Source organism: Salmo salar, chromosome 12 (genome assembly GCF_965601325.2).
Source record: "Salmo salar chromosome 12, fSalSal1, whole genome shotgun sequence".
Taxonomy (NCBI): domain Eukaryota; kingdom Metazoa; phylum Chordata; class Actinopteri; order Salmoniformes; family Salmonidae; genus Salmo; species Salmo salar.
In genome coordinates, this window is record NC_138302.1 from 66,804,932 (window position 1) to 66,832,002 (window position 27,071).

The 27,071-nt window shown below is 43.2% G+C and overlaps 1 protein-coding gene across 1 annotated transcript in view; it reads right to left on the reverse strand.

The window, feature by feature from the left end:
• Positions 1-27,071, reverse strand: part of LOC106565575 (testis-expressed protein 264) — a 202,897-nt gene that overhangs the window by 12,035 nt on the left and 163,791 nt on the right. Inside the window, exon 3 of the mRNA XM_014132849.3 lies at positions 12,840-13,032. Within this exon, the coding sequence (XP_013988324.3) occupies positions 12,840-13,032 (193 nt within the window). The remainder of the gene's footprint in view (positions 1-12,839; positions 13,033-27,071) is intronic.

Sequence of the window (27,071 nt, forward strand, 5' to 3'; positions counted from 1 at the left end):
AGAAACAATGCCTTTTTTTGCATGTTTTAATCATGTTTGTATCACAACTAAAGTGACCAAATAACTTCTTAAAATTAAGCACATGAATCTGCTTTACAAGGGGTGTAGAGCCTAACTGACATACGTAAGCAAAGCCTGAGTTTCAAGTTTGGGGAAGATGAAAATGAAGATGATTTTCACCATAAAAATGCACCTTTATAATAAAAGCATTACATGTATAATTGCATTTGCGGTCACTTTTGACAATAGTGTTTTCCGCTAATGGAATATTTGTGCTTATAGCCTACTACCATGGGTGCATTGCTGCGCTTATAATGTCAATATTTTAAACTAAACGTTCTAATCTGTTGCGTCAGCCACATTGCGTAAAAAAGTTTTTGGGATGCTAGTGGTTGTATTAATTTGGGATCTATCACATCCCACAACTGTCCCAGACTATGTTTGGAATATGTATTTCTCTTAACCTAATGGAATAGGTCAACTTTTGTACTAGTAGACAGTAGATTGACATAAGCTAGTGCTTTTACTGTTCGTTAGGCCTACTCATCTTGTTGTCTGACGAAAAGTAAATGTGGACAGTTCTTCCAATATCTTCAATATGCACATCGGAATTGGATAAGGACTCGCGCAGTTGAATCCTCGATTTGTCTGTCTTCACTTGTAGCCTGTGAGAAAGACCCGATCACGTGATGGAGCGCGCAGCACTCAGGGAGAAGTGCACAACGGCCACTGGCCGCAAAAGGCATAGATTCAGTTATGGTGCATTACGGCCACACAATGGGCATGCTGCCATGAAATTCTAGGCATTATCAAGTGCTTGTCAAATTGTGAATGAGTGACTGATGTAGTGTGTACAGTCTGCACAAAAAAACAAAGCAGAGCTCATGCCTTTCAAGTGACTTTTTTCAAATCATCATTAGTCACATCATGCAGCCTTACAATAATATTAAAAATCAAAACATATAGCCCAATGTTTGTAGAACAACTAAAGTTACATTAATAACTACATTAAGTAGCCCACAGCCATTTGGCATAGCCAGATCAGGACCTAACATGAGGACAACTCAGAGTATGCTATTCTGTTCTTCTGAAATAGACTACATTTTCTTCATATCATGCCTCTTTAGGCCTGTCTAATATAAATCATGGATTTATTGTGAAGGTGTAGGCTATATTACATGGATTTATTAGACTTGTTAAAATGTGGATGCTCCAAAGGTCTGCATCAGTGGCTTGTAGGCTGTGTGTGGAAGCCAGGAGATGCTAAATGTGTTTTTGTTAATTACGGTCAATTACCGTGAGACAAACAATTATTTGCTTGACAATCACCAGCTTCCGAAATGTCCTGACCGACACAGCGCTATACACATACACATGGATTTTGTGTTGTAGATATGTGGTAGCGGAGTAGAGGCCTGAGGGCACACACTTAGTGTGTTGTGAAATCTGTTATGAATGTATTGTAATGTTTTTAAAATTTGTATAACTGCGTTAATTGTAATAAATACAAATACAAAGTCAGTGCTAGTAGTAAAAGACAACTCCCCTTTTGTGTTCATGGCCCCCCAAAAAACTAATCACACTGTATTATGGACCATATAGTATCACAGGGGACTACAGTGCAATACACGCACAGGCTCTCTGAGCCCCTCACACAAGTCCCCCCTCCAATCAGATCTCTCCATCTCACAGCAAGCTCATTATCAGGTCCAGGGTTCAGCGTATCTGAGCCTGTCTAATATACAGAGACTACGTCTATATGAGAGTGGTTCTGATGATGGGGTTATTTATGGCATATTATTAAGCTGAGAAACATCCCATTTACCAGCCAACAAGTCCATACACAGCAAACCCATGTGGTCTAACAAGGGAATATGAGGCAGTGATCCTTATTAGGCCTGAGTTTTTCTATTAAGGGGGCATCCTAAGCCTTCTCAATGAGAGGGAGGAGATGAGGATATGTAGGTCCATGGAGTTATTATATGTGTGTTGTATTTTACATTTCTCATGCTGCAGAAAATGTCCATGCCAGGTATAGTGGTTATGTTCTACCAGCAGCTGAGATGGGAAATAATTGGTCTATTTAAGGTAATTTGGCGGAAAGCCCCCAGGAAGATGCTTCCAACGAAACCTGACTACTTTCACCCACGAAAAACTGTAAATAAGTCATGACAAAGCTCCCAAATTGAAGCAGACTATGCTTTGGAAAGTCTTTTAGATAACATTTGCTTATATTAGTTGCTAAATTGGGCCCAGTGGGAACGAAGAGAGGAGAAGAGAGGGGGGTTTAAAAGGAGGATAGCTGGAGGTAATTAGAGACAGACACGACAGAGGCAGGCTGGGAGTTTGAAGAGGAGCATGAGGGGAGGGGACTGTGACAGCAACAGCAACAAAAAATGAATTAAAAAAAGACTAAATACACCTATTCTGTCATCTACCCACGCTATCCACAGAAGGCTGCAGCAGGCATCTTTCTATATTAAGAAGAGAATACCAGTCTGACGTTTGTGTTTTACTGACATTAGTCTGTTTGGTTTTAATGAGGATTCTTGATTGGGAATCCTCATCTAAGCAGAAACACTTAGATTTGCAATATTACTTCCATACACAACTTAATTGGTTCTAGATTAAAGAACTATGTAAGATAGCAAAACACGGAAAGGAAAAACGGGCATTTATATTGTAATGGTTCCTAATGCACTATTGACATGTTAGCATTTCAAAGATCCATCAATTACAGTAAGTATGTCATTTTAAGGGCAATATGTAAAACTAAATCATTTGCTGTAGCTAGCACACCTGACACCTCCCCCCTTTCATTAGCCTTGATTAAAACAACAAGATCATATGTAGGAATAATTACATAATTACATTAAAGATGTGATAATTGTTGCGTAATTATATAGCAATTAGAGATCAATTACATTTAGTAGGACTAAATTATACTGTAGCCATCTCTGTACTACTGGAGGGTAATAATAATAAGAATAATGTCATATTGACCCAGACATCCTCAGTTCAGCTCAAACAGCTCATCAAGGACAGATGATGGCTCTGCACTGCATGATCTCATAGTTTCGGAGTGCGAGGGAAACGTAATGTTTATCCATGTAGACCACTGGTTTGTGTGTCTTTCAGTTTAATAAGTGCATGCGGGTGCAAATGACTTCCATAACTACCCTCGACATGGTAAATATTAACTATTGAGTTTGTGATCTAAATTGAATCACCTTACTGTGCAAGTTGGACTAACAATCTCTCACATTTCAGCTTTTGTGAATAATCATGCACAGTGTGCAACGTTTCGCCGGTGTTCAAATAAATACTTTAGTACATGCAAAAGCACACCCTCCTCAAACTGGAACACCTGGTAAACAGGTACCCTGAGGTACAGGTGTAAGACCTACAGAGAATATTAATCATCTCATTTACAATATGTGGCAACATAAAAAAAATAAAAACACATTTTGTATCTATTTTTGTAGTATCCTTGTGTATGTCTCCTGCGTTAAGAAATAAGCAGTAATTTACATAGCAGTGATCATCATCATATGTAAAGAGCACATGATTTGTATTGTCTTTCCTCTAGTCTAGAGAGACGTTGAGCACACAGTACAGCAGTATGTACACTACTAGTAAGGCCACCCCCCAAGTCCACCATCCAAGGTGGTGTATTTGAGTTACAGGCTGGCTGACCACACACAGGTAGGTCTGGGTGGAAAGTCGAACAACAGACACAGCGAGGCACCGCTGACTGAACTCTCTCTCATTAGGAAAACACACTCTCTCGCTCTCTCGCTCTCTCTCTCTCTCTAACGTACAGTATTATACAGAGCCATGAGTGCATGGAACTCCCTTCCACCTTATACAGCGCAAGTGAACAGCAAACCTGGTTTAAAAAAACAAATAAAGCAAGACCTCACGTCACAACGCCTCTCCCCCATGTGACCTACCTGTTGTGTGTATTTACTGACATGTACACTACATGACCAAAAGTATGTGGACACCTACTTGTCGAACATCTCAATTCAAAATCATGGGCATTAATATGGAGTTGGTTCCCCCCTATTCTGATATAACAGCCTCCACTCTTCTGGGAAGGCTTTTCACTAGGATGTTGGAACATTGCTGCAGGGACTTGCTTTCATTCAGCCACAAGAGCATTAGTGAGGTCGGGCACCGATGTTGGGCAATTAGGCCTGGCTCGCAGTTGGTGTTGAAATTCATCCCAAAGATGTACGATGGGGTTGAGGTCAGGGCTTTGTGCAGGCCAGTCAGTTCTTCCCCACCGATCTCGACAAACCATTTCTGTATGGACCTCGCTTTGTGCATGGGGGCATTGTCATGCTAAAACAGGAAAGGGCCTTCCCCAAGCTGTTGCCACAAAGTTGGACGCACATAATCGTCTAGAATGTCATTGTATGCTGTAGCATTAAGATTTACCTTCACTGGATCTAAGGGGTCTAGCCTGAACCCCGAAAAACAGCCCGAGACAATTATTCCTCCTCCATCAAACTTTACAGTTGGCACTATGTGCTGTTGTCTGTGCCCAATAATGTTCGTACCATGTTTTGTGCTGCTACTAGGCTGTGTTGTCATGTGTTGCTGCCATCCTATGTTGTTGTCTTAGGTCTCTCTTTATGTAGTGATGTCTGTTTTGTCCTATATTTTTTTTTTTAATCCCAGCCCCCGTCCCCGGAGGCCTTTTAGTTGAATGTGCTGACAACAAAATCACACAAAAATAATCAATGGAAATCCAATTTATCAACCCATGGAGGTCTGGATTTTGAGTCACAGTCAAAATTAAAGTGGAAAACCACACTACAGGCTGACCCAACTTTGATGTAATGTCCTTAAAACAAGTCAAAATGAGGCTCAGTAGTGTTTGCGGCCTCCACGTGCCTGTATGACCTCCCTACAACGCCTGGGCATGCTCCTGATGAGGTGGCAGATGGTCTCCTGAGGGATCTCCTCCCAGACCTGGACTAAAGCATCCGCCAACTCCTGGACAGTCTGTGGTGCAATGTGGCGTTGGTGGATGGAGCGAGACATGATGTCCCAGATGTGCTCAATTGGAGTCAGGTCTGGGGAACGGACGGGCCAGTGCATAGCATCAATGCCTTCCTCTTGCAGGAACTGCTGACACACTCCAGCCACATGAGGTCTAGCATTGTCTTGCATTAGGAGGAACCCAGGGCCAACCGCACCAGCATATGGTCTCACAAGGGGTCTGAGGATCTCCTCTCGGTACCTAATGATGGCAGTCAGGCTACCTCTGGCGAGCACATGGAGGGCTGTGCGGCCCCCCAAAGAAATGCCACCCCACACCATGACTGACCCACCGCCAAATCGGTCATGCTGGAGGATGTTGCAGGCAGCAGAACGTTCTCCACGGCGTCTCCAGACTCTGTCACATGTGCTCAGTGTGAACCTGCTTTCATCTGTGAAGAGCACAGGGCGCCAGTGGCGAATTTGCCAATCTTGGTGTTCTCTGGCAAATGCCAAACGTCCTGCACGGTGTTGGGCTGTAAGCACAACCCCCACCTGTGGACGTCGGGCCCTCATACCACTCCCATGGAGTCTGTTTCTGACTGTTTGAGCAGACACATGCACATTTGTGGCCTGCTGGAGGTCATTTTGCAGGGCTCTGGCAGTGCTCCTCCTGCTCCTCCTTGCACAAAGGCGGAGGTAGCGGTCCTGCTGCTGGGTTGTTGCCCGCCTACGGCCTCCTCCACGTCTCCTGATGTACTGGCCTGTCTCCTGGTAGCGCCTCCATGCTCTGGACACTACGCTGACAGACACAGCAAACCTTCTTGCCACAGCTCGCATTGATGTGCCATCCTGGATGAGCTGCACTACCTGAGCCACTTGTGTGGGTTGTAGACTCCGTCTCATGCTTCCACTAGAGTGAAAGCACCGCCAGCATTCAAAAGTGACCAAAACATCAGCCAGGAAGCATAGGAACTGAGAAGTGGTCACCACCTGCAGAACCACTCCTTTATTGGGGGTGTCTTGCTAATTGCCTATAATTTCCACCTGTTGTCTATTCCATTTGCACAACAGCATGTGAAATTTATTGTCAATCAGTGTTGCTTCCTAAGTGGACAGTTTGATTTCACAGAAGTGTGATTGACTTGGAGTTACATTGTGTTGTTTAAGTGTTCCCTTTATTTTTTTGAGCAGTGTATATATATGCATGCATTCGGGCAGTTAACCTTCTCCTGGCACCCACCAAACCCTGATTTGTCCGTTATTTAAGGGTATGGCAGTCATTTGAAAAACATTATAACAGTATTTCTGATTGTCTTCTCAACTCACCATCACATACTTTTAATGTGGGGCTATGCCAGTCAATTTCTTTATGCTCTTGTGTAGAAGAACTTGTAGGATGGTGCATTGGAGACTGATGTGTTCCTGTCCTGTCTTTTCACAATACTATTGCAGGTATGGTTCTATTGTCTAAGAATTAAGATTATACATTCTTTGTATTAAGGACTGGTTATTATTTTATAGTATACATTATGGCTTTATGTATGAGTGTGATTGTGTGAGTCTGAGAAAACACAGAGAGAAAGAACAACTTGTCAGATGATGCATTGGAGACTGATGTGTTCCTGTCCTGTCTTTTCACAATACTATTGCAGGTATGGTTCTATTGTCTAAGAATTAAGATTATACATTCTTTGTATTAAGGACTGGTTATTATTTTATAGTATACATTATGGCTTTATGTATGAGTGTGATTGTGTGAGTCCGAGAAAACACAGAGAGAAAGAACAACTTGTCAGATGATGCATTGGAGACTGATGTGTTCCTGTCCTGTCTTTTCACAATACTATTGCAGATCAACATAAAAGCCTAAAAGACAGCCGTGGTGTCGCTCTTCATTTTTTGGTTCTCCTGTGGTCCAGATAAGACCCGCTACACATGCCAGTCTCTCTTGGCTAAGAGATGAGGAAAGACTGACTGCGTCACTTCTTGTATTTATAAGAAACATTAATGTGTTGGAAATTCCAAACTGTTGGCATAGTCAACTTACACACAGCACTGACACACACACTTACCCCACCAGACATGCCACCAGGGGTCTTTTCACAGTCACCAGGTCCAGAACAAATTCAAGGAAATGTACAATATAATACAGAGCCATGAGTGCATGGAGCTCCCTTCCATCTTCCATAGTGCAAGTGAACAGCAAACCTGGTTTCAAAAAACAAATAAAGCTCACAGCACAACGCCTCTCCCCAATGTGACCTACTTGTTGTGTGTATGTACTGACATGTATGTGTAACTGACAGATGCACACACACACACACACACACACACACACACACACACACACACACACACACACACCACACACACACACACACACACACACACACACACACACACACACACACACACACACACACACACACACACACACACACACACACACACAACATTAAAACGTGTATGTAAATTGTAAAGCATTTTTTCTGTAATGTCATTTTCGCTATTTGTCGGGCCCCAGTAAGACTAGCTGACGCCATTGTTGTTGGCTAATGGGAATCCTAATAAATCAAATCCCTACCTATATGTACAAACAGTTGAAGTCAGAAGTTTACATACACTTAGGTTGGAGTCATTAAAACTTCTTTTTCAACCACTCCACACATTTCTTGTTAACAAACTATAGTTTTGGCAAGTCGTTTAGGACATCTACTTTCTGCATGACAACAACTAATTTTTACAACAATTGTTTACAGACAGATTATTTCACTTATAATTCACTGTATCACAATTCCAGTGGATCAGAAGTTTACATACACTAAGTTGACTGTGCCTTTAAACAGCCTGGAAAATTCCAGAAAATGATGTCATAGCTTTAGAAGCTTCTGATAGGCTAATTGACATTTGAGTCAATTGGAGGTGTACCTGTGGATGTATTTCAAGGCCTACCTCTTTGCTTGACATCATGGGAAAATTAAAAGAAATCAGCCAAGACCTCAGAAAAAAAATTGGAGACCTCCACAAGTCTGGTTCATCCTTGGGAGCAATTTCCAAACGCCTTAAGGTACCACGTTCATCTGTACAAACAATAGTACGCAAGTATAAACACCATGGGACCACGCAGCAGTCATACCGCTCAGGAAGGAGTTGTGTCTCCTAGAGATGAACGTACTTTGGTGAGAAAAGTACAAATCAATCCCAGAACAACAGAAAAGGACCTTGTGAAGATGCTGACGGAAACAGGTACAAAAGTATGTATATCCACAGTAAAACAAGTCCTATATCGAACATCCTGAAAGGCCGCTCAGCAAGGAAGAACCCACTGCTCCAAAACCAACATAAAAAAGCCAGACTACGGTCTGCAACTGCACATGGGGACAAAGATCGTACTTTTTGGAGAAATGTCCTCTGGTCTGATGAAACAAAAATAGAACTGTTTGGCCATAATGACCATCGTTATGTTTGGGGGAAAAAGGGGGAGGCTTGCAACCCGAAGAACACCATCCCAACCGTGAAACACGGGGGTGGCAGCATCATGTTGTGGGGGTGATTTGCTGTAGGAGGAACTGGTGCACTTCACAAAATAGATGGCATCATGAGGGAGGAAAATTATGTGGATATATTGAAGCAACATCTCAAGACATCAGTCAGGGAGATGAAGCTTGGTCGTAAATGGGTCTTCCAAATGGACAATGACCCCAAGCATACTTCCAAAGTTGTAGCAAAATGGCTTAACCTCTATGGGCTAGGTGGGACGCTTGTGTCCCACCTACTCAACAGTCAGTGTAATCCCGTGGCGCGATATTCAAATACCTCAAAAATGCAAAAACTTCAAATTTTTCAAACATATGACTATTTTACACCATTTTAAAGACAAGACTCTCGTTAATCTAACCACACTGTCCGATTTCAAAAAGGCTTTACAACGAAAGCAAAACATTAGATTATGTCAGCAGAGTACCCAGAAATAATCAGACACCCATTTTTCAAGCTAGCATATAATGTCACATAAACCCAAACCACAGCTAAATGCAGCACTAACCTTTGATGATCTTCATCAGATGACAACCCTAGGACATTATGTTATACAATACATGCATGTTTTGTTCAATCAAGGTCATATTTATATCAAAAACCAGCTTTTTACATTAGCATGTGACTAGCATGTGACTAGCATTCCCACCGAACACTGCCGGTGAATTTACTAAATTACTCACGATAAACGTTCACAAAAAACATAACAATTATTTTAAGAATTATAGATACGGAACTCCTCTATGCACTCGATATGTCCGATTTTAAAATAGCTTTTCGGTGAAAGCACATTTTGCAATATTCTAAGTAGATAGCCCGGCATCACAGGGCTAGCTATTTAGACACCCAGCAAGTTTAGCATTCACCAAAGTCAGATTTACTATAAGAAAATTTGTATTACCTTTGCTGTCTTCGTCAGAATGCACTCCCAGGACTTCTACTTCAATAACAAATGTTGGTTTGGTCCCAAATAATCCATTGTTATATCCAAATAGCGGCGTTTTGTTCGTGCGTTCAAGACACTATTTGAAAGGGTAAATAAGGGTTACGAGCACGGCGCATTTCGTGACAAAAAAATTCTAAATATTCCATTACCGTACTTCGAAGCATGTCAACCGCTGTTTAAAATCAATTTTTATGCCATTTTTCTCGTAAAAAAGCGATAATATTCCGACCGGGAAATCGTTTTTTATTACAAAGAGAGTGAAAGTAAAAGCATGCTATCCCCTGATGCACGAGCCTCAGTCTAATGGCCCTCTGATAGAGCACTTGCCAAACGCGCTAATGTGTTTCAGCCTGGGGATGGAATTACATCGTTCAGCTTTTTCCCGCCTTCTGAGAGCCCATGGGAGCCGTAGGAAGTGTCACGTCATGCCAGAGATCCCCTGTATTTGTTAGAGATGATCAAGGAGGGCAAGAAATGGTCAGACAGGCCACTTCCTGTAAGGAATCTTCTCAGGTTTTGGCCTGCCAAATGAGTTCTGTTATACTCACAGACACCATTCAAACAGTTTTAGAAACTTTAGGGTGTTTTCTATCCAAAGCCAATAATTATATGCATATTCTAGTTACTGGGCAGGAGTAGTAACCAAATCGGGTACGTTTTTTATCCGGCCGTGCAAATACTGCCCCCTAGCCCAAACAAGTTAAGGACAACAAAGTCAAGGTATTGGAGTAGCCATCACAAAGCCCTGACCTCAATCCTAGGGCTGGGTGATAAATCAATATCAATAATTATCGAGGTAATTACTTCCCTCAATAACTATATAAAACGTTTAGATTCATTTTCAATAATGTCGATATAGAATAATTAGGTACAGCAGTCCATTTCACCTCTGTGACGCAGCAGGAACGTGCGGAGAAGTGACAATATGCACGTGAAGAGGTATACGCCCACTAAAAACCACTTAGCACCTTGAGTGATGGAGTAGCCACTATTAACCACGAAAAATGAGTGATGTCGGCGAAAACATTGGCAGTGATAGCCATGGAGAAGGAGCAGCTTCCAACAACGCAATTATAGATAAAAAGGGTTAAACTGTTTCAGTAATTTGGAAGTGGTTTGGCTTTTTGAAGTCCGACAAAGAGCAGACCAATGTTCGGTGCAAATTGTGCCGTAGACAGGCGGCTACGAAGTCTGGTAATACGACAAACCTTTTTCAACATCTGAAGCAAAATCACTCTTTGGAACATGCAGGAAGTTTGAGTTCGCGCCACGGTATTGATAAACGCCCCTCAAGCACCAGCCAATCTAGGGATGTTTGCCCGAAGCAGTCAACACTGACAGCATTTATGCCCTACAAGCAAACATCGAAAAGACAAAGACGTCACAAATGCTACCAATTAGCACAGTCGAAGGACATGCTACTAATTAGCACAGTCGAAAAGGAAGGTTTCAAGAGGCTTATCAATTTAATTGACTCCAAGTACGTGCTCCCTGGCCGCAAACATGGAACAATTTTCCTTCAAGTATAATTTTATGTGTAGCTCACATAATAAAAAAAAATGTAACCTTTATTTAACTATGCAAGTCAGTTAATAAGAACAACTTCTTGTATACAATGACGGCCTATCGGGGAACTGTGGGTAACTAGCTTGATCATGGGTAGAATGACAGATTTTTACCTTGTTAGCACGGGGATTCGATCTAGCATGGTTTGTTCAGGCATTCTCGAGTTTGAAGCAGATATGCACCTTTTAAACATTATTTGATTAATATCGTGATAATTATCGTTATCGAATGAAAAAATATATAGATATCGTGATAAAAACTTGACTCAGTTACACCAGCTCTGTCAGGAGGAATGGGCCAAAATTCAGCCAACTTATTGTGGGAAGCTTGTGGAAGGCTACCCGAAACGTTTGACCCAAGTTAAACAATTTAAAGGCAATACTACCAAATACAAAGTGAGTGTATGTAAACTTCTGACCCACTGGGAATGTGATGAAAGAAATAAAAGCTGAGATAAATCATTCTCTCTGCTTTTATTCTGACATTTCACATTCTTAAAATAAAGTGGTGATCCTAACTGACCTAAGACAGGGAATTTTTACTTGGATTAAATGTCAGGAATTGTGAAAAACAGAGTTGAAATGTATTTTGCTAAGGTGTACGTAACCTTCCGACTTCAACTGTATCTACCTCAATTACCTCGTACCCCTGCACATCGACTCGGTACTGGTACCCCGTATATATAGCGAAGTTACAGTTTCTCATCGTTTTATTATTTCTCTATTTTTCTCTCTGTATTGTTGGGAAGGGCCTGTAAGTAAGCATGTCACTACACCGGTTGTTTACGAAGCATGTGACAAATAAAATATGACTATATTTGATTTGACACACACACAGCTTATGCTTGCTGTTAGTATTGCAGAACTGTGTTGACCCACTGTTTAAACTCTGATTGCTATAGACCGCTGGGGGACTGACATATTGATTATTGAAGCAATTTAGACTTAGAGTGAAAGATCCTCAGGTCACAACACAGTACACCAGACAGCCTCCCACACTGCCATAAATCCTCACTACATGACAGGGCCAAGCAGAGAGAGAGAGATAGAGGGGAGATAGTGAGGGAGGAGAGAGAGAGGGGAGAGAGGAAGGAGCAACAGGAAAGGAGAGGGAGATGCATGAAAAGGGAGAGAGTGTCAACATTTGGAGTAAACTGAACTCAGTGAGCTTTCTGAAGTCTTAAACAAATACAAAATATTAAATTCTACCAACAAACATGCTTTTGTCTCAATTACAGCCCACACAGTCTTATCCGCACACACAAACGCACACACACCAACCCGCTTCCCTTACAAAAGTATTTGTGCAAAGACGAAGTCAATATCGCTACTGTGCTAAACTGAAGGCCATATCAAGTTTAAAAGACAAACCAATTGTGCTTGAAGAAACGTTCTTACAGTGACAGAACAATTACAGGTACTCATATATCAGCTGTTGGATGTAATCAACGTGGTGGGGCACTGAGTGCAGCTCCCGTTGAAAAATACCTTTAGCTATATCCTAGCTGTTTGTTAGTTCTTGAAATCGAACACACAGCCTTACCTTGGGATAGACTAGAGGTGTAGCCTGTTGATCTGCAAACTCACTTAAGTAACAAATACTTCAAACAAACCTCTTAGTCAAACAAGCTGTTCAGGAAGAAACAGTTCAATGCTTTTGTCTTTCTTTCCTCTACTGGCCACCCTAAGTCTAATTTCAACTTCTTTGATGTTTTCTTGCTATGAAACTAGCTAAAAAAAACATCTTTATTGCTTGACAGTTTCAGTGGTTGTATGGAAAGAGGAGGGGATTAGAGTACCTGCAATATCCATCCCTCTGTGCTGGTCCGAGGATTCCTCTGTCACCGGTGCCTTGGCCGCTGTCTGTGTGATGAGCTCGGGCACAACGAAGCCAGTGTGGTGGAAGCCAGTCTGGGAGGACAGTGGGGCCATGTAGTGGGTCAGGTCCCCTGTATTGATCTCAATGAATGGCCAGGCATGGAGCTGCCTCTCCTGTGGGGTGGGTGAGAGAGAGAGAGAGAGAGAGAGAGAGAGAGAGAGAGAGGAGAGAGAGAGAGAGAGAGAGAGAGAGGGACAGAGCAGGAGAGAGAGAATGTTTCATTCCCATTGACAAGAGGCAGTGCGTTTTATGAGATCTGCCCTCCACTCCTGAGCTTGTCTAAGGCTCAACCGCTCCGTATCTAAAAACCACTTATGTCAACAATGTAGGGTGAGTTACTCTAAAGAAAAACTAAGTCTTTCTCTAAAGACGGCTGCTGTAGACCAGAAAGACTTGTCAGTTTGACCATGTACCACATCTATAAGCACTGCATTTCTCCCATAACAATAAACTGAGCTGTGAACCATTAAGCCAATTTGGTCAGTGTTAAAGCATGACATAATTTCTCTCCCCTCCCACTCTATTCTGAACTACACACAACAGTATATAAAGATATTCTTTCCAGGAGGAGATAGCCCCCTGCTTGAGACCTTTACTCCACTCCCTGCTCATAACGTTTAACGCTACGCAGTTTGCTTATCCAGCACACCCTGATTAGAACAAGGTTGTGTGAGGGATGAGCAGACACAGACATGGGGACACACACAGGCGCACGCACACATACACACACCAATTATTCTTAATTTAATGAGCCAGTCTCTTTTGTCATGGAAAAAAACAGACACACTCCAGTAATTAAAAAAAGTGTTTACACACTATGAGAAAACCTGGATACAGACATTGATATGCTGTGTAACCTCACACAGAGTAGTGAGCTAGTCAATATGAGGATTGATACAGAGCCTTCAGAAATCAAATCAAAATCAAATCAAATGTATTTTTATATAGCCCTTCGTACATCAGCTGATATCTCAAAGTGCTGTACAGAAACCCAGCCTAAAACCCCAAACAGCAAGCAAAGCATGTGAAAGAAGCACGGTGGCTAGGAAAAACTCCCTAGGAAAAACTCCCTAGAAAGGCCAAAAACCTAGGAAGAAACCTAGAGAGGAACCAGGCTATGAGGGGTGGCCAGTCCTCTTCTGGCTGTGCAGGGTGGATATTATAACAGAACATGGTCAAGATGTTAAAATGTTCATAAATGACCAGCATGGTCAAATAATAATAATCATAGTAGTTGTCGAGGGTGCAACAAGCACGTCCGGTGAACAGGTCAGGGTTCCATAGCCGCAGGCAGAACAGTTGAAACTGGAGCAGCAGCACGGCCAGGTGGACTGGGGACAGCAAGGAGTCATCATACCAGGTAGTCCTGAGGCATGGTCCTAGGGCTCAGGTCCTCCGAGAGAAAGACAGAAAGAGAGAAGAGAGAATTAGAGAGAGCATATTTAAATTCACACAGGACACCGGATAAGACAAGAGAAATACTCCAGATGTAACAGACTGACCCTAGCCCCCCCGACACATAAACTACTGCAGCATAAATACTGGAGGCTGAGAAAGGAGGGATCAGAAGACACTGTGGCCCCATCCGATGATACCCCCGGACAGGGCCAAACAGGCAGGATATAACCCCACCCACTTTGCCAAAGCACAGCCCCCACACCACTAGAGGGATGTCTCCAACCACCAACTTACCGTCCTAAGACAAGGCCGAGTATAGCCCACAGCAATCTCCGCCATGGCACAACCCAAGGGGGGGCGCCAACCCAGACAGGAAGACCACGTCAGTGACTCAACCCACTCAAGTGACGCACCCCTCCCATGGACGGCATGGAAGAACACCAGTAAGCCAGTGACTCAGCCCCTGTAAAAGGGTTAGAGGCAGAGAATCCCAGTGGAAAGAGGGGAACCGGCAAGGCAGAGACAGCAAGGGCGGTTCGTTGCTCCAGCCTTTCCGTTCACCTTCACACTCCTGGGCCAGACTATACTTAATCATAGGACCTACTGAAGAGATAAGTCTTCAGTAAAGACTTAAAGGTTGAGACTGAGTCTGCGTCTCTCACATTGGTAGGCAGACCATTCCATAAAAATGGAGCTCTATAGGAGAAAGCCCTACCTCCAGCCGTTTGCTTAGAAATTCTAGGGACAATTAGGAGGCTTGCGTCTTGTGACCGAAGCGTACGTGTAGGTATGTACGGCAGGACCAAATCGGAAAGATAGGTAGGAGCAAGCCCATGTAATGCTTTGTAGGTTAGCAGTAAAACCTTGAAATCAGCCCTTGCCTTAACAGGAAGCCAGTGTAGGGAGGCTAGCACTGGAGTAATATGATCAAATTTTTTGGTTCTAGTCAGGATTCTAGCAGCCGTATTTAGCACTAACTGAAGTTTATTTAGTGCTTTATCCGGGTAGCCGGAAAGTAGAGCATTGCAGTAGTCCAGCCTAGAAGTAACAAAAGCATGGATTAATTTTTCTGCGTCATTTTTGGACAGAAAGTTTCTGATTTTTGCAATGTTACGTAGATGGAAAAAAGCTGTCCTTGAAACAGTCTTGATATGTTCTTCAAAAGAGAGATCAGGGTCCAGAGTAACGCCGAGGTCCTTCACAGTTTTATTTGAGACGACTGTACAACCATCCAGATTAATTGTCAGATTCAAAAGAAGATCTCTTTGTTTCTTGGGACCTAGAACAAGCATCTCTGTTTTGTCCGAGTTTAAAAGTAGAAAGTTTGCAGCCATCCACTTCTTTATGTCTGAAACACAGGCTTCTAGCGAGGGCAATTTTGGGGCTTCACCATGTTTCATTGAAATGTACAGCTGTGTGTCGTCCGCATAGCAGTGAAATTTAACATTATGTTTTCGAATGACATCCCCAAGAGGTAAAATATATAGTGAAAACAATAGTGGTCCTAAAACGGAACCTTGAAGAACACCGAAATTTACAATTGATTTGTCAGAGGACAAACCATTCACAGAGACAAACTGATATCTTTCCGACAGATAGGATCTAAACCAGGCCAGAACTTGTCCATGTAGACCAATTTGGGTTTCCAATCTCTCCAAAAGAATGTGGTGATCGATGGTATCAAAAGCGGCACTAAGATCTAGGAGCACGAGGACAGATGCAGAGCCTCGGTCTGACGTCATTAAAAGGTCATTTACCACCTTCACAAGTGCAGTCTCAGTGCTATGATGGGGTCTAAAACCAGACTGAAGCGTTTCGTATACATTGTCTTCAGGAAGGCAGTGAGTTGCTGTGCAACAGCTTTTTCAAATTTTTTTGAGAGGAATGGAAGATTCGATATAGGCCGATAGTTTTTTATAATTTCTGGATCAAGATTCGGCTTTTTCAAGAGAGGCTTTATTACTGCCACTTTTAGTGAGCTTGGTACACATCCGGTGGATAGAGAGCCGTTTATTATGTTCAACATAGGAGGGCCAAGCACAGGAAGCAGCTCTTTCAGTAGTTTAGTTGGAATAGGGTCCAGTATGCAGCTTGAGGGTTTGGAGGCCATGATTATTTTAATCATTGTGTCAAGAGATATAGTACTAAAACACTTTAGTATCTCCCTTGATCCTAGGTCCAGGCAGAGTTGTGTAGACTCAGGACAATGGAGCTTTGGAGGAATACCCAGATTTAAAGAGGAGTCTGTAATTTGCTTTCTAATGATCATGATCTTTTCCTCAAAGAAGTTCATAAATTTATTACTGCTGAAGTGATAAGGTGAATGCACCAATTTGTAAGTCGCTCTGGATAAGAGCGTCTGCTAAATGACTTAAATGTAAATGTAAGTGAAAGCCATCCTCCATTTGCGAAGGCTGCTTTTTAGTTAGCTTTGCGACAGTATCAAAAAGAAATTTCGGATTGTTCTTATTTTCCTCAATTAAGTTGGAAAAATAGGATGATCGAGCAGCAGTGAGGGCTCTTCGATACTGCACGGTACTGTCTTTCCAAGCTAGTCGGAAGACTTCCAGTTTGGTGTGGCGCCATTTCCGTTCCAATTTTCTGGAAGCTTGCTTCAGAGCTCGTGTATTTTCTGTATACCAGGGAGCTAGTTTCTTATGACAGATGTTTTTAGTTTTTAGGGGTGCAACTGCATCTAGGGTATTGCGCAAGGTTAAATTGAGTTCCTCGGTTAGGTGGTTAACTGATTTTTGTCCTCTGACGTCCTTGGGTAGGCAGAGGCAGTCTGGAAGGGCATCAAGGAATCTTTGGGTTGTCTGAGAATTTATAGCACGACTTTTAATGCTCCTTGGTTGGGGTCTGAGCAGATTATTTGTTGCGATTGCAAACGTAATAAAATGGTGGTCCGATAGTCCAGGATTATGAGGAAAAACATTAAGATCCACAACATTTATTCCATGGGACAAAACTAGGTCCAGAGTATGACTGTGGCAGTGAGTAGGTCCAGAGACATGTTGGACAAAACCCACTGAGTCGATGATGGCTCCGAAAGCCTTTTGGAGTGGGTCTGTGGACTTTTCCATGTGAATGTTAAAGTCACCAAAAATTAGAATATTATCTGCTATGACTACAAGATCCGATAGGAATTCAGGGAACTCAGTGAGGAACACTGCATATGGCCCAGGAGGCCTGTAAACAGTAGCTATAAAAAGTGAGTGAGTAGGCTGCATAGATTTCATGACTAGAAGCTCAAAAGACTAAAACGTCATTGTTTTTTTTTTTGTAAATTGAAATTTGCTATTGTAAATATTAGCAACACCTCCGCCTTTGCCGGATGCACGGGGGGTATGGTCACTAGTGTAACCAGGGGGGTGAGGCCTCATTTAACACAGTAAATTCATCAGGCTTAAGCCATGTTTCAGTCAGGCCAATCACATCAAGATTATTATCAGTGATTAGTTCATTGACTATAACTGCCTTGGAAGTGAGGGATCTAACATTAAGTAACCCAATTTTGAGATGTGAGGTATCACAATCTCTTTCAATAATGGCAGGAATGGAGGAGGTCTTTATACTAGTGAGATTGCTAAAGCGAACACCGCCATTTTTAATTTTGCCCAACCTAGATCGAGGCACAGACACGGTCTCAATGGGGAAAGCTGAGCTGACTACGCTGACTGTGCTAGTGGCAGACTCCACTAAGCTGGCAGGCTGGCTAACAGCCTGCTGCCTGGCCTGCACCCTATTTCATTGTGGAGCTAGAGGAGTTAGAGCCCTGTCTATGTTCGTAGATAAGATGAGAGCACCCCTCCGCTAGGATGGAGTCCGTCACTCCTCAACAGGCCAGGCTTGGTCCTGTTTGTGGGTGAGTCCCAGAAAGAGGGCCAATTATCTACAAATTCTATCTTTTGGGAGGGGCAGAAAACAGTTTTCAACCAGCGATTGAGTTGTGAGACTGCTGTAGAGCTCATCACTCCCCCTAACTGGGAGGGGGCCAGAGACAATTAATCGATGCCGACACATCTTTCTAGCTGATTTACACGCTGAAGCTATGTTGCGCTTGGTGACCTCTGACTGCTTCATCCTAACATCGTTGGTATTCATACCCCTTGACCTAGTCCACATTTTGTTGTGTTACAGCTTGAATTCAAAATGGATTAAATAGATGTTTTCCTTCACCCAACTACACACAATACCCCATAATGACATTTTAGCAAATTCTATTGAAAATTAAATACAGAAATATCTAATTTACATAAGTATTCACACCCCTGAGTCAATACATGTTAGAATAACCTTTGTCTTTCTGGGTAAGTCTATAAGAGCTTTGCACACGTGGATTGTACAATATTTGCACATTATTCTTAAAAAAATTCTTCAGGCTCTGTCAAGTTGATGTATATTTGGCCTTGTGTTTTAGGTTATTGTTCTGCTGAAAGGTGAATTTGTCTCCCAGTGTCTGGGCGAAAGCAGACTGACCCAGGTTTTCCTCTAGGATTTAGCCTGTGCTCAGCTCTATTCCATTGGTAGTGGTTGCATCATGCTATGGATATACTTTGCATCGGCAAGGACTAGGGAATTATTTTATATAAAAAAATCTGAAGAGTGGTACTCAAGGATGTGTTGTGTTGGATTTGCCCCAAACAGAAGGTTTTGTATTCAAAAATCCCTGAGTGGTTTTCTTCCTCTCCGGCAACTGAGTTAGGAAGAACACCTGTATCTTTGTAGTGACTGGGTGTATTGACACACCATCCAAAGTGTAATTAATAACTTCACCCTGCTCAAAGGGATATTCAATATGTTATTATTTTTCACCCATCTACCAATATGTGCCCTTTGCCAGGCCTTTGTGGTTGAATCTGTGTTTGAAATTCACTGCTCGACTGAGGGACCTTACAAATAATTGTATGTGTGTGGTACAGTGATTCAAAAATAATGTTTAACACTATTATTGCACACAGAGTGAGTCCATGCAACTTGTGAATTATTAAGCACATTTTTACTCCTGAACTTATTTAGGCTTGCCATAACAAAGGGGTTGAATACTTATTTACTGAAGACATTTCAGCTCTTCATTTGCTATTAATTTGTAAGAAATTCAAAAAATATCAAATCATTCTTATTTGATATTATGGGCTGTTGTGTGTATGCTAGTGACACAAAATCTCAATTTAATCCATTTTAAATTCAGGCTGTAACACAATTGTTTTTTGAAAAAGTCAATGGGTGTGAATACTTTCTGAAGCCACTGTATATACAGATATTCCACAAGTGCTGTGATCCATTTAGCAGCATAGATTGACCTTTGATTGAGGATCAGTTTCAGCAAATGGAATCATCTTTAGAGCAGGGGCACATTACTCCTTAGAGGGACAACCTTCAGAGAACATTAGAAGAACCTTCCCTAAAAAGAAAAGCAGCACGTTAGGCTTCTCAAGGCAACCTGTTTTGTTGTGTTTGAATTCTGCAAACACAATGATCACCATGTTTCTGCAGCTTTATAATGAGAGCCGTAAGCTTCTCACATTCCCACTACTGATACACCAGTCAACTATACCATTACATTAAGAGCCCATTCCAATGATAAGCTGTGTGTTTTGCAAATGGGCAGAAGGAATCAGATAATCGGAGAAGATCAGAGAGGAGTGACATGATGAAGCCCTACCAGTATTCTGACATAATACTCCACTATAATTTATGTGTCTGGTGAATGAATATGAATTTCTGTGAGATAAGTTCCTCCATGCAAGTCCATTAACAAACCATGTACATATGCTGTATGTGTAGTTGGGTTAAAATGATGTTGAATAATAAACTACATTCATCAATCTGACTCCAATTACCATGTGAATAAATGCTACAGACGTTTAACATTTTAGTAATTTAGCAGATTCTCTTATCCAGTGTGACTTACAGTTAGTGCATTCATCTTAAGATAGCTAGGTGAGACAACCACAGGTATAGTAAGTACTCTTTTCCTCAATAAAGTAGCTATCAGCAAAGTCAGCGCTAGAAGGGGAGGGGTGTTGAGGTGAGGAGGGGGATTGTTTAAAATAGTCTTTGAAGATGTGTGGTTTCAGGTGCTTTCAGGGAGATGGGCAGGGCCTCCGCAGTCCAAGCTTCAGGGGGAAGCTGATTCCACCATTGGGGTGCCAGGACAGAGAAGAGCTTGGACTGGGCTGAGCGGGAGCTGCCCTCCCGTAGCGGTGAGAGGGCCAAAAGGAAAGAGGTGGCAGAATGGAGTGCTCTGGTTCGCGTGTAGGGTTTGAGCATAGTTCCTCTTGCTGCTCCGTAGGCAAGCACTATGGTCTTGTAGTGGATGCGAGCTTCTACTGGTAGCTATTGCAGTGTGCAGAGGAGCAAGGTGACATGGGAGAACTTGGGAAGGTTGAAAACCAGCCGTGCTGCAGCGTTCTGGATAAGTTGCAGGGGTTTTATGGCACAAGCAGGGAGCCTAACCAACAGCGAGTTGCAGTAGTTCTAGCGGAAGATGACAAGTGCCTGGATTAGGACCTGCACCACTTCCTGTGTGAGGTAGGGTCGTACTCTACGGATGTTGTAGAGCATGAACCTACAGGAGTGAGTTACTGCTTTGATGTTGGCAGAGAACGACAGGGTGTTGTCTAGAGTCATGCCAAGGTTCTGTGCACTCTGGGAAGGCGACATTGTGGAGTTATCAACCGTGATGGAGAGGTCTTTGAACAGGCAGGCCTTCACTGGGGGGAAGAGCAGCTCCATCTTGTCGAGGTTGAGCTTAAGGTGGTGGGCCGACATCCAAGCTGATTTACCTGCCAGGCACACAGTGATGCATGCCGCCACCTGGGTGTCAGAAGGTGGGAAGGAGAAAAGTAGTGTCATCTGCATAGCAGATAGTTCTGTGTGAGTGGGACCAGTGGACTCAATACGCTCAGTGAATGAGGAGTGGATATCCTCAACTCTCTTTTCCAAGTGGTCGACAAAGTCGTCCGCAGAGAGGGAGGAGTAAGGGGAGAAGTGGAGGATTAAGGAGGGAGGACAAGGTGGAAAATAGTTTCCTAGGGTTAGAGGCAGAAGCTTAACATTTGGAATGATAGAAAGTGGGGTTAGCAGCAGATACAGAGAAAGAGAAGGTAGAGAGTAGGGAGTGAAGTTTAGTTTTCCTCATTTTACGATTAGCTGCCCGCTCGCAATGAGTCACCCAGCCTCGGAGCAGGCGGGGAGGCTCGAGCCGGCTGGGAGGAAAGGGGACACTGCGAGTCATAGGATGCAGAAAGGGAGGAGAGTAGGGTCATAGAGGCAGAATCAGGAGGGAGAAGGATTTAGCAGAAAAGAGAGATGATAGGATAGAAGAGGAGAGAGAGAGCGAAGATTGCGACAGAGCATGACCATCTGGGTATTGGCTGAGTGGCTAGGGTTGGAGGAAAGGGAGACAGAAAAGGAAACAAAGCACTTATCAGAGACCTGGAGGGGGGTTGCAGTAAGATTAGTAGGCGAACAGTCTCTAGTAAAGATGAGGTCAAGCGTATTGCCTGCCTTGTGAGTAAGAGGGGATTGGGAAAGGGTGAGGTAAAAAGAGGCAAGGACAGGAAAGAGAGAGTTGGAAAGAAAATATTCGAAGGCAGACGTCAGGAGGTTGAAGTCACCAAGTACTAAGAGCGGTGAGCCAGCGTCAGGAAATGAGCTTATCAAGGTGTCAAGCTCATTGAGAAACTCTACAAGGGCACCTGGTGGGCAATAGATGACAACAATGTTAAGCTTGAGTGGACAAGTGACAGTCACAGCATGGAATTCAAAAGAGAAGATGGACAGGTGAGAGACGGAGAAAAGAGAAAATCTCCAGGTAGGAGAAATGAGTAGCCGTGTGCCACCAAAATGTAGTCAGACGAAGAGGGAACAGCTGGTGTAGCAGTGTTCTCTGGGGTGATCCAGGTCTCTGTCAGCCCAAAAAGTTAAAGGACTGAAGGGCAGCATAGGCTGAGATGAACTCTCTGTTCTTGACCGCAGATCGGCAGTTCCAAACGCTGCCAGAGACCCGGAATTCCACGTGTTGTGCGTGCAGGGTACACTAAATTAGAAGGATTGCAGCCAAGGGGTGGGGAGCGTCTGTAAAACCTACAGGGAAAGGAACAAACAGCTATAGAAAACACACACAGTTGCCAAAGCTACAAAAGAGCAAAACTAGATAATCTGAAAATAACTTGGTAAAATACTCAAGTGAGAGAATGGTGAGGAAGGTGTCTCTTTCCTTCCTCGAACGACTTGGCAGAACAACTCGGCAGAACCGTCTTCATTTCGGCGACACGACCGCCGCTTACACGGCTGCCGCTGAGAAACTAGGGGAGACTGAAGTACTACAACAAATTGCTAATTGTCTAGCAGAGGTGAAGAGCACACCTCCCTGTAGTAATTGCCGATTGCCTAGGAGAGGCAATACAGCCACTGATTACCAAAACAAGTCACAAATTGCCCTGCCCCTTAATCCTGGTTGATGGGTCAACAATCAACTGCGACTTATGAGCAGTCAGCAGTTCACACACCAAGTAGGCTACTGGGAAGACAGACAGCATTTAAATAACACTACATGACCAAAAGTAGGCCTACACACATTCATTCAACTGATCAGACGGATAATGAGTGAGACTAATGGGTCAATCTGGGATTCAAACAACAACAAAGGATACCCAGCCACTTTTTCAGGTAGACATCATTGCACATGTCCCTATCCCACCCGGAGGGTGTCCAGAGACCAGGGGATGAATAGCCTTCAAATTAAACTACCCCACACTCCAACACCATGAAAAGGAAAAGAACATCCCTTAGTCAGGGCTTTTAGCCTCCCTCTCTGGAATATTTCACCTCTGAAATTCTGCAAAATATTCTAAATGAGTTTCAGATGTTTGGTGATTACACACATGCTTAGAGCGCCAATCCATGTGGAAGCGAATCCACCTCGATGTGCCAAGAGATTGGAGTGGGACTGGAGGTTTGAAAATGTGGCCCACAAAGGACCATAAGAAGCGGAGTGATCCAAACGAGGCCTGGGAATATAAAAGCCAGGAGTGTGATTTCGAGATGTCACAGTTTCATAGTGATTGAATTACACTACATGACCAAAAGTATGTGGACACCTGCTCGTCCCATCCAAAATCATGGGCATTAATATGGAGTTGGTCCCCCCTTTTCCTGCTATAACAGCTTCCACTCTTCTGGGAAGGCTTTCCACTATATGTTGGAACATTGCTGCAGGGACTTGATTCCATTCAGCCACAAAAGCATTAGTGAGGTCAGGCACTGATGTTGGACGATAAGGCCTGGCTCACAGTCGGTGTTCCAATTCATCCCAAAGGTGGTTGATGGAGTTGAGGTCAGGGCTCTGTGCAGGCCAGTCAAGTTCTTCCACACCAATCTCAATAAACCATTTCTATATGTTCTTCGCTCTTTGAAATGGTAAAGCATGGTTGTTTCTCTAGATAATACCATGAACCGCGATTGACCACACGCTGTGCTCCCACGCCAGCGAGTCTCGACGATTTCTGTATCACAGAGTCCAAAAAGGTCATCATCTCTCCCAACTACAGATGTCTATGTCACCACTCTCCTTGGGTGGAGGCAAGCGGCTGTGTGATGAAAGAGGCGAGTTTATAAATATTCTAGAACATTTACCCTAAAGAGAACATTAGGCTTTCATAATTCATAATTGTGCTGCTAAGCTTTTAATTCATGCCCAAGACATTCCAGAGAATTGACAGCTTTACTATATGTATAGTACAGCCACAGAGTCACTTAGAGGACATATTATAGGACATAGAATGGGTTGTGGGGGCACCATGTTTCAGTGTTGTAAGTGCTTGTTTATCACCGAAGTACATTGAGTCTTCGTTATCATTTACAAGCGAAAACATACTGTTGACGCCGACAATACAAGTAATGTTACTAGTAGCAATGGAGGACATCTTCGACAGGCTAAGCTAGAAGCGTGTGCTGGACCACATCGAAGAAAACTGGAAACTGCATTCACAGGCTCTGGCCATAACGAAGACAGAAGAGAGGCACTATGCTGAAACGTGCGCCGGGCATTTCATGGATCTAGCAAAGCAGTGAAACATTGAAAACAAAGTTACCACAGTTAGCACAGACAGTGCACGGAACATGATTGCAGCTGCGAGACATCTGCATTTTGACACCTGCCCTGCACCGCGCACAGTCTCTGAAGGTCCATCACAGTGTCCCTACAGAACAGCGCCCTAGCCAAATGCACATTGTTTCGGGGCATTTCAAACACAGCCCACCAAATGCTTGGACAACAGCAAGTTGCAAATGTCGAAAAGAAGGAGTCACTCGCACAAGATGTCACAACAAGATGGAATTCCACACCGCGGAAATGCTATTCTTGTGGGGACTTCTGGTCAAATAACATTGTATTTGTCACATGCGCCGAATACCTTACAGTGAAATGCTCACTTACAAGCCCTTATTAACCAACAATGCTTTAAGAAGTTAAGAAGAAAAAAAAGTGTTAAGTAAAAAATAAAAGTAACAAACAATTAAACAGCAGCAGTAAAATAACAATAGCGAGGCTATATACAGTTGTGGCCAAAAGTTTTGAGAATGACACAAATATTAATTTTCACATAGTTTGCTGCTTCAGTATCTTTAGATATTTTTGTCAGATGTTACTATGGAATACTGAAGTATAATTACAAGCATTTCATAAGTGTCAAAAGCTTTTATTGACAATTACATGAAGTTGATGCAGAGTCAATATTTGCAGTGTTGACCCTTCTTTTTCAAGACCTCTGCAATCTGCCCTGGCATGCTGTCAATTAACTTCTGGGCACATCCTGACTGATGGCAGTCCATTCTTGCATAATCAATGCTTGGAGTTTGTCAGAATTTGTGGGTTTTTGTTTGTCCACCCGCCTCTTGAGGATTGACCACAAGTTCTCAATGGGATTAAGGTTTGGGGAGTTTCCTGGCCATGGACCCAAAATATCGATGTTTTGTTCCCCGAGCCACTTAGTTATCACTTTTGCCTTATGGCAAGGTGCTCCATCATGCTGGAAAAGGCATTGTTCGTCACCAAACTGCTCCTGGATGGTTGGGAGAAGTTGCTCTCGGAAGATGTGTTGGTACCATTCTTTATTCATGGCTGTGTTCTTAGGCAAAATTGTGAGTGAGCCCACTCCCTTGGCTGAGAAGCAACCCCACACATGAATGGTCTCAGGATGCTTTGCTGTTGGCATGACACAGGACTGATGGTAGCGCTCACCTTGTCTTCTCCGGACAAGCTTTTTTCCAGATGCCCCAAACAATTGGAAAGGGAATTCATCAGAGAAAATGACTTTACCCCAGTCCTCAGCAGTCCAATACCTGTACCTTTTGCAGAATATCAGTCTGTTCCTGATGTTTTTCCTGGAGAGAAGTGGCTTCTTTGCTGCCCTTCTTGACACCAGGCCATCCTCCAAAAGTCTTTGCCTCACTGTGCATGCAGATGCACTCACACCTGCCTGCTGTCATTCTTGAGCAAGTTCTGTACTGGTGGTGCCCCGATCCCGCAGCTGAATCAACTTTAGGAGACGGTCCTGGCTCTTGCTGGACTTTCTTGGGCGCCCTGAAGCCTTCTTCACAAGAGTTGAACCGCTCTCCTTGAAGTTCTTGATGATCCGATAAGTGGTTGATTTAGGTGCGATCTTACTGGCAGCAATATCCTTGCCTGTGAAGCTCTTTTTGTGCAAAGCAATGATGACGGCACGTGTTTCCTTGCAGGTAACCATGGTTGACAGAGGAAGAACAAGCACCACCCTCCTTTTGAAGCTTCCAGTCTTTTACTCAAACTCAATCACTAAATCACCTAAATCACCTAAATCAACCACTAAATCAACCAGTGATCTCCAGCCTTGTCCTCATCAACACTCACACCTGTGTTAACGAGAGAATCACTGACATGATGTCAGCTGGTCCTTTTGTGGCAGGGCTGAAATGCAGTGGAAATGTTTTTGGGGGATTCAGTTCATTTGCATGGCAAATAGGGACTTCGCAATTAATTGCAATTCATCTGATCACTCTTCATAACATTCTGGAGTATATGCAAATTGCCATCATACAAACTGAGGCAGCAGACTTTGTGAAAATTAATATTTGTGTCATTCTCAAAACTTTTGGCCACTACTGTACAGGGGGTATCGGTACAGAGTGCACATTTTTTCGGGGACTTGGCACTCTGGCACCCCTTAAAGTGAGATAGCAGGAAGAACAATCTATGACTAGGGTGGCTGGAGACCTTGACAATTTTTAGGGCCTTCCTCTGACACCGCCTGGTATAGAGGTCCTGGATGGCAGGAAGCTTGGTCCCAGTCATGTACTGGGCCATACGCACTACCCTCTGTAGTGCCTTGCGGTTGGAGGCCGAGCAGTTGCCATACCAGGTATTTAAAGCTTCAGCCATTGAAAATTATTGTTCTCCCAATTACTGATTGGAGGGTTGGCTATAAGAAAAAATCAACTGGCTCTATGGATAAAGAGCATAAACTTGTCCAACAATGTCATGAATTCCACAGAACATAAACCTGTGACCATACACTACAGTCGTCCTCCTATTTCTTTTCACTGAGCCAGTTGCAAAGACAAACAAGCATGTTGACATTTTCAGATGATAAAGCTGTGCTCTTCCTCTGTACAATACACCCAGAGAGTGAAAACAACCTCTAACAAGGTACTGATGTGGCAGGCAAAATCTTTATTTAGCACCAAATTTGAGCAAATAAAAAAATGTGCG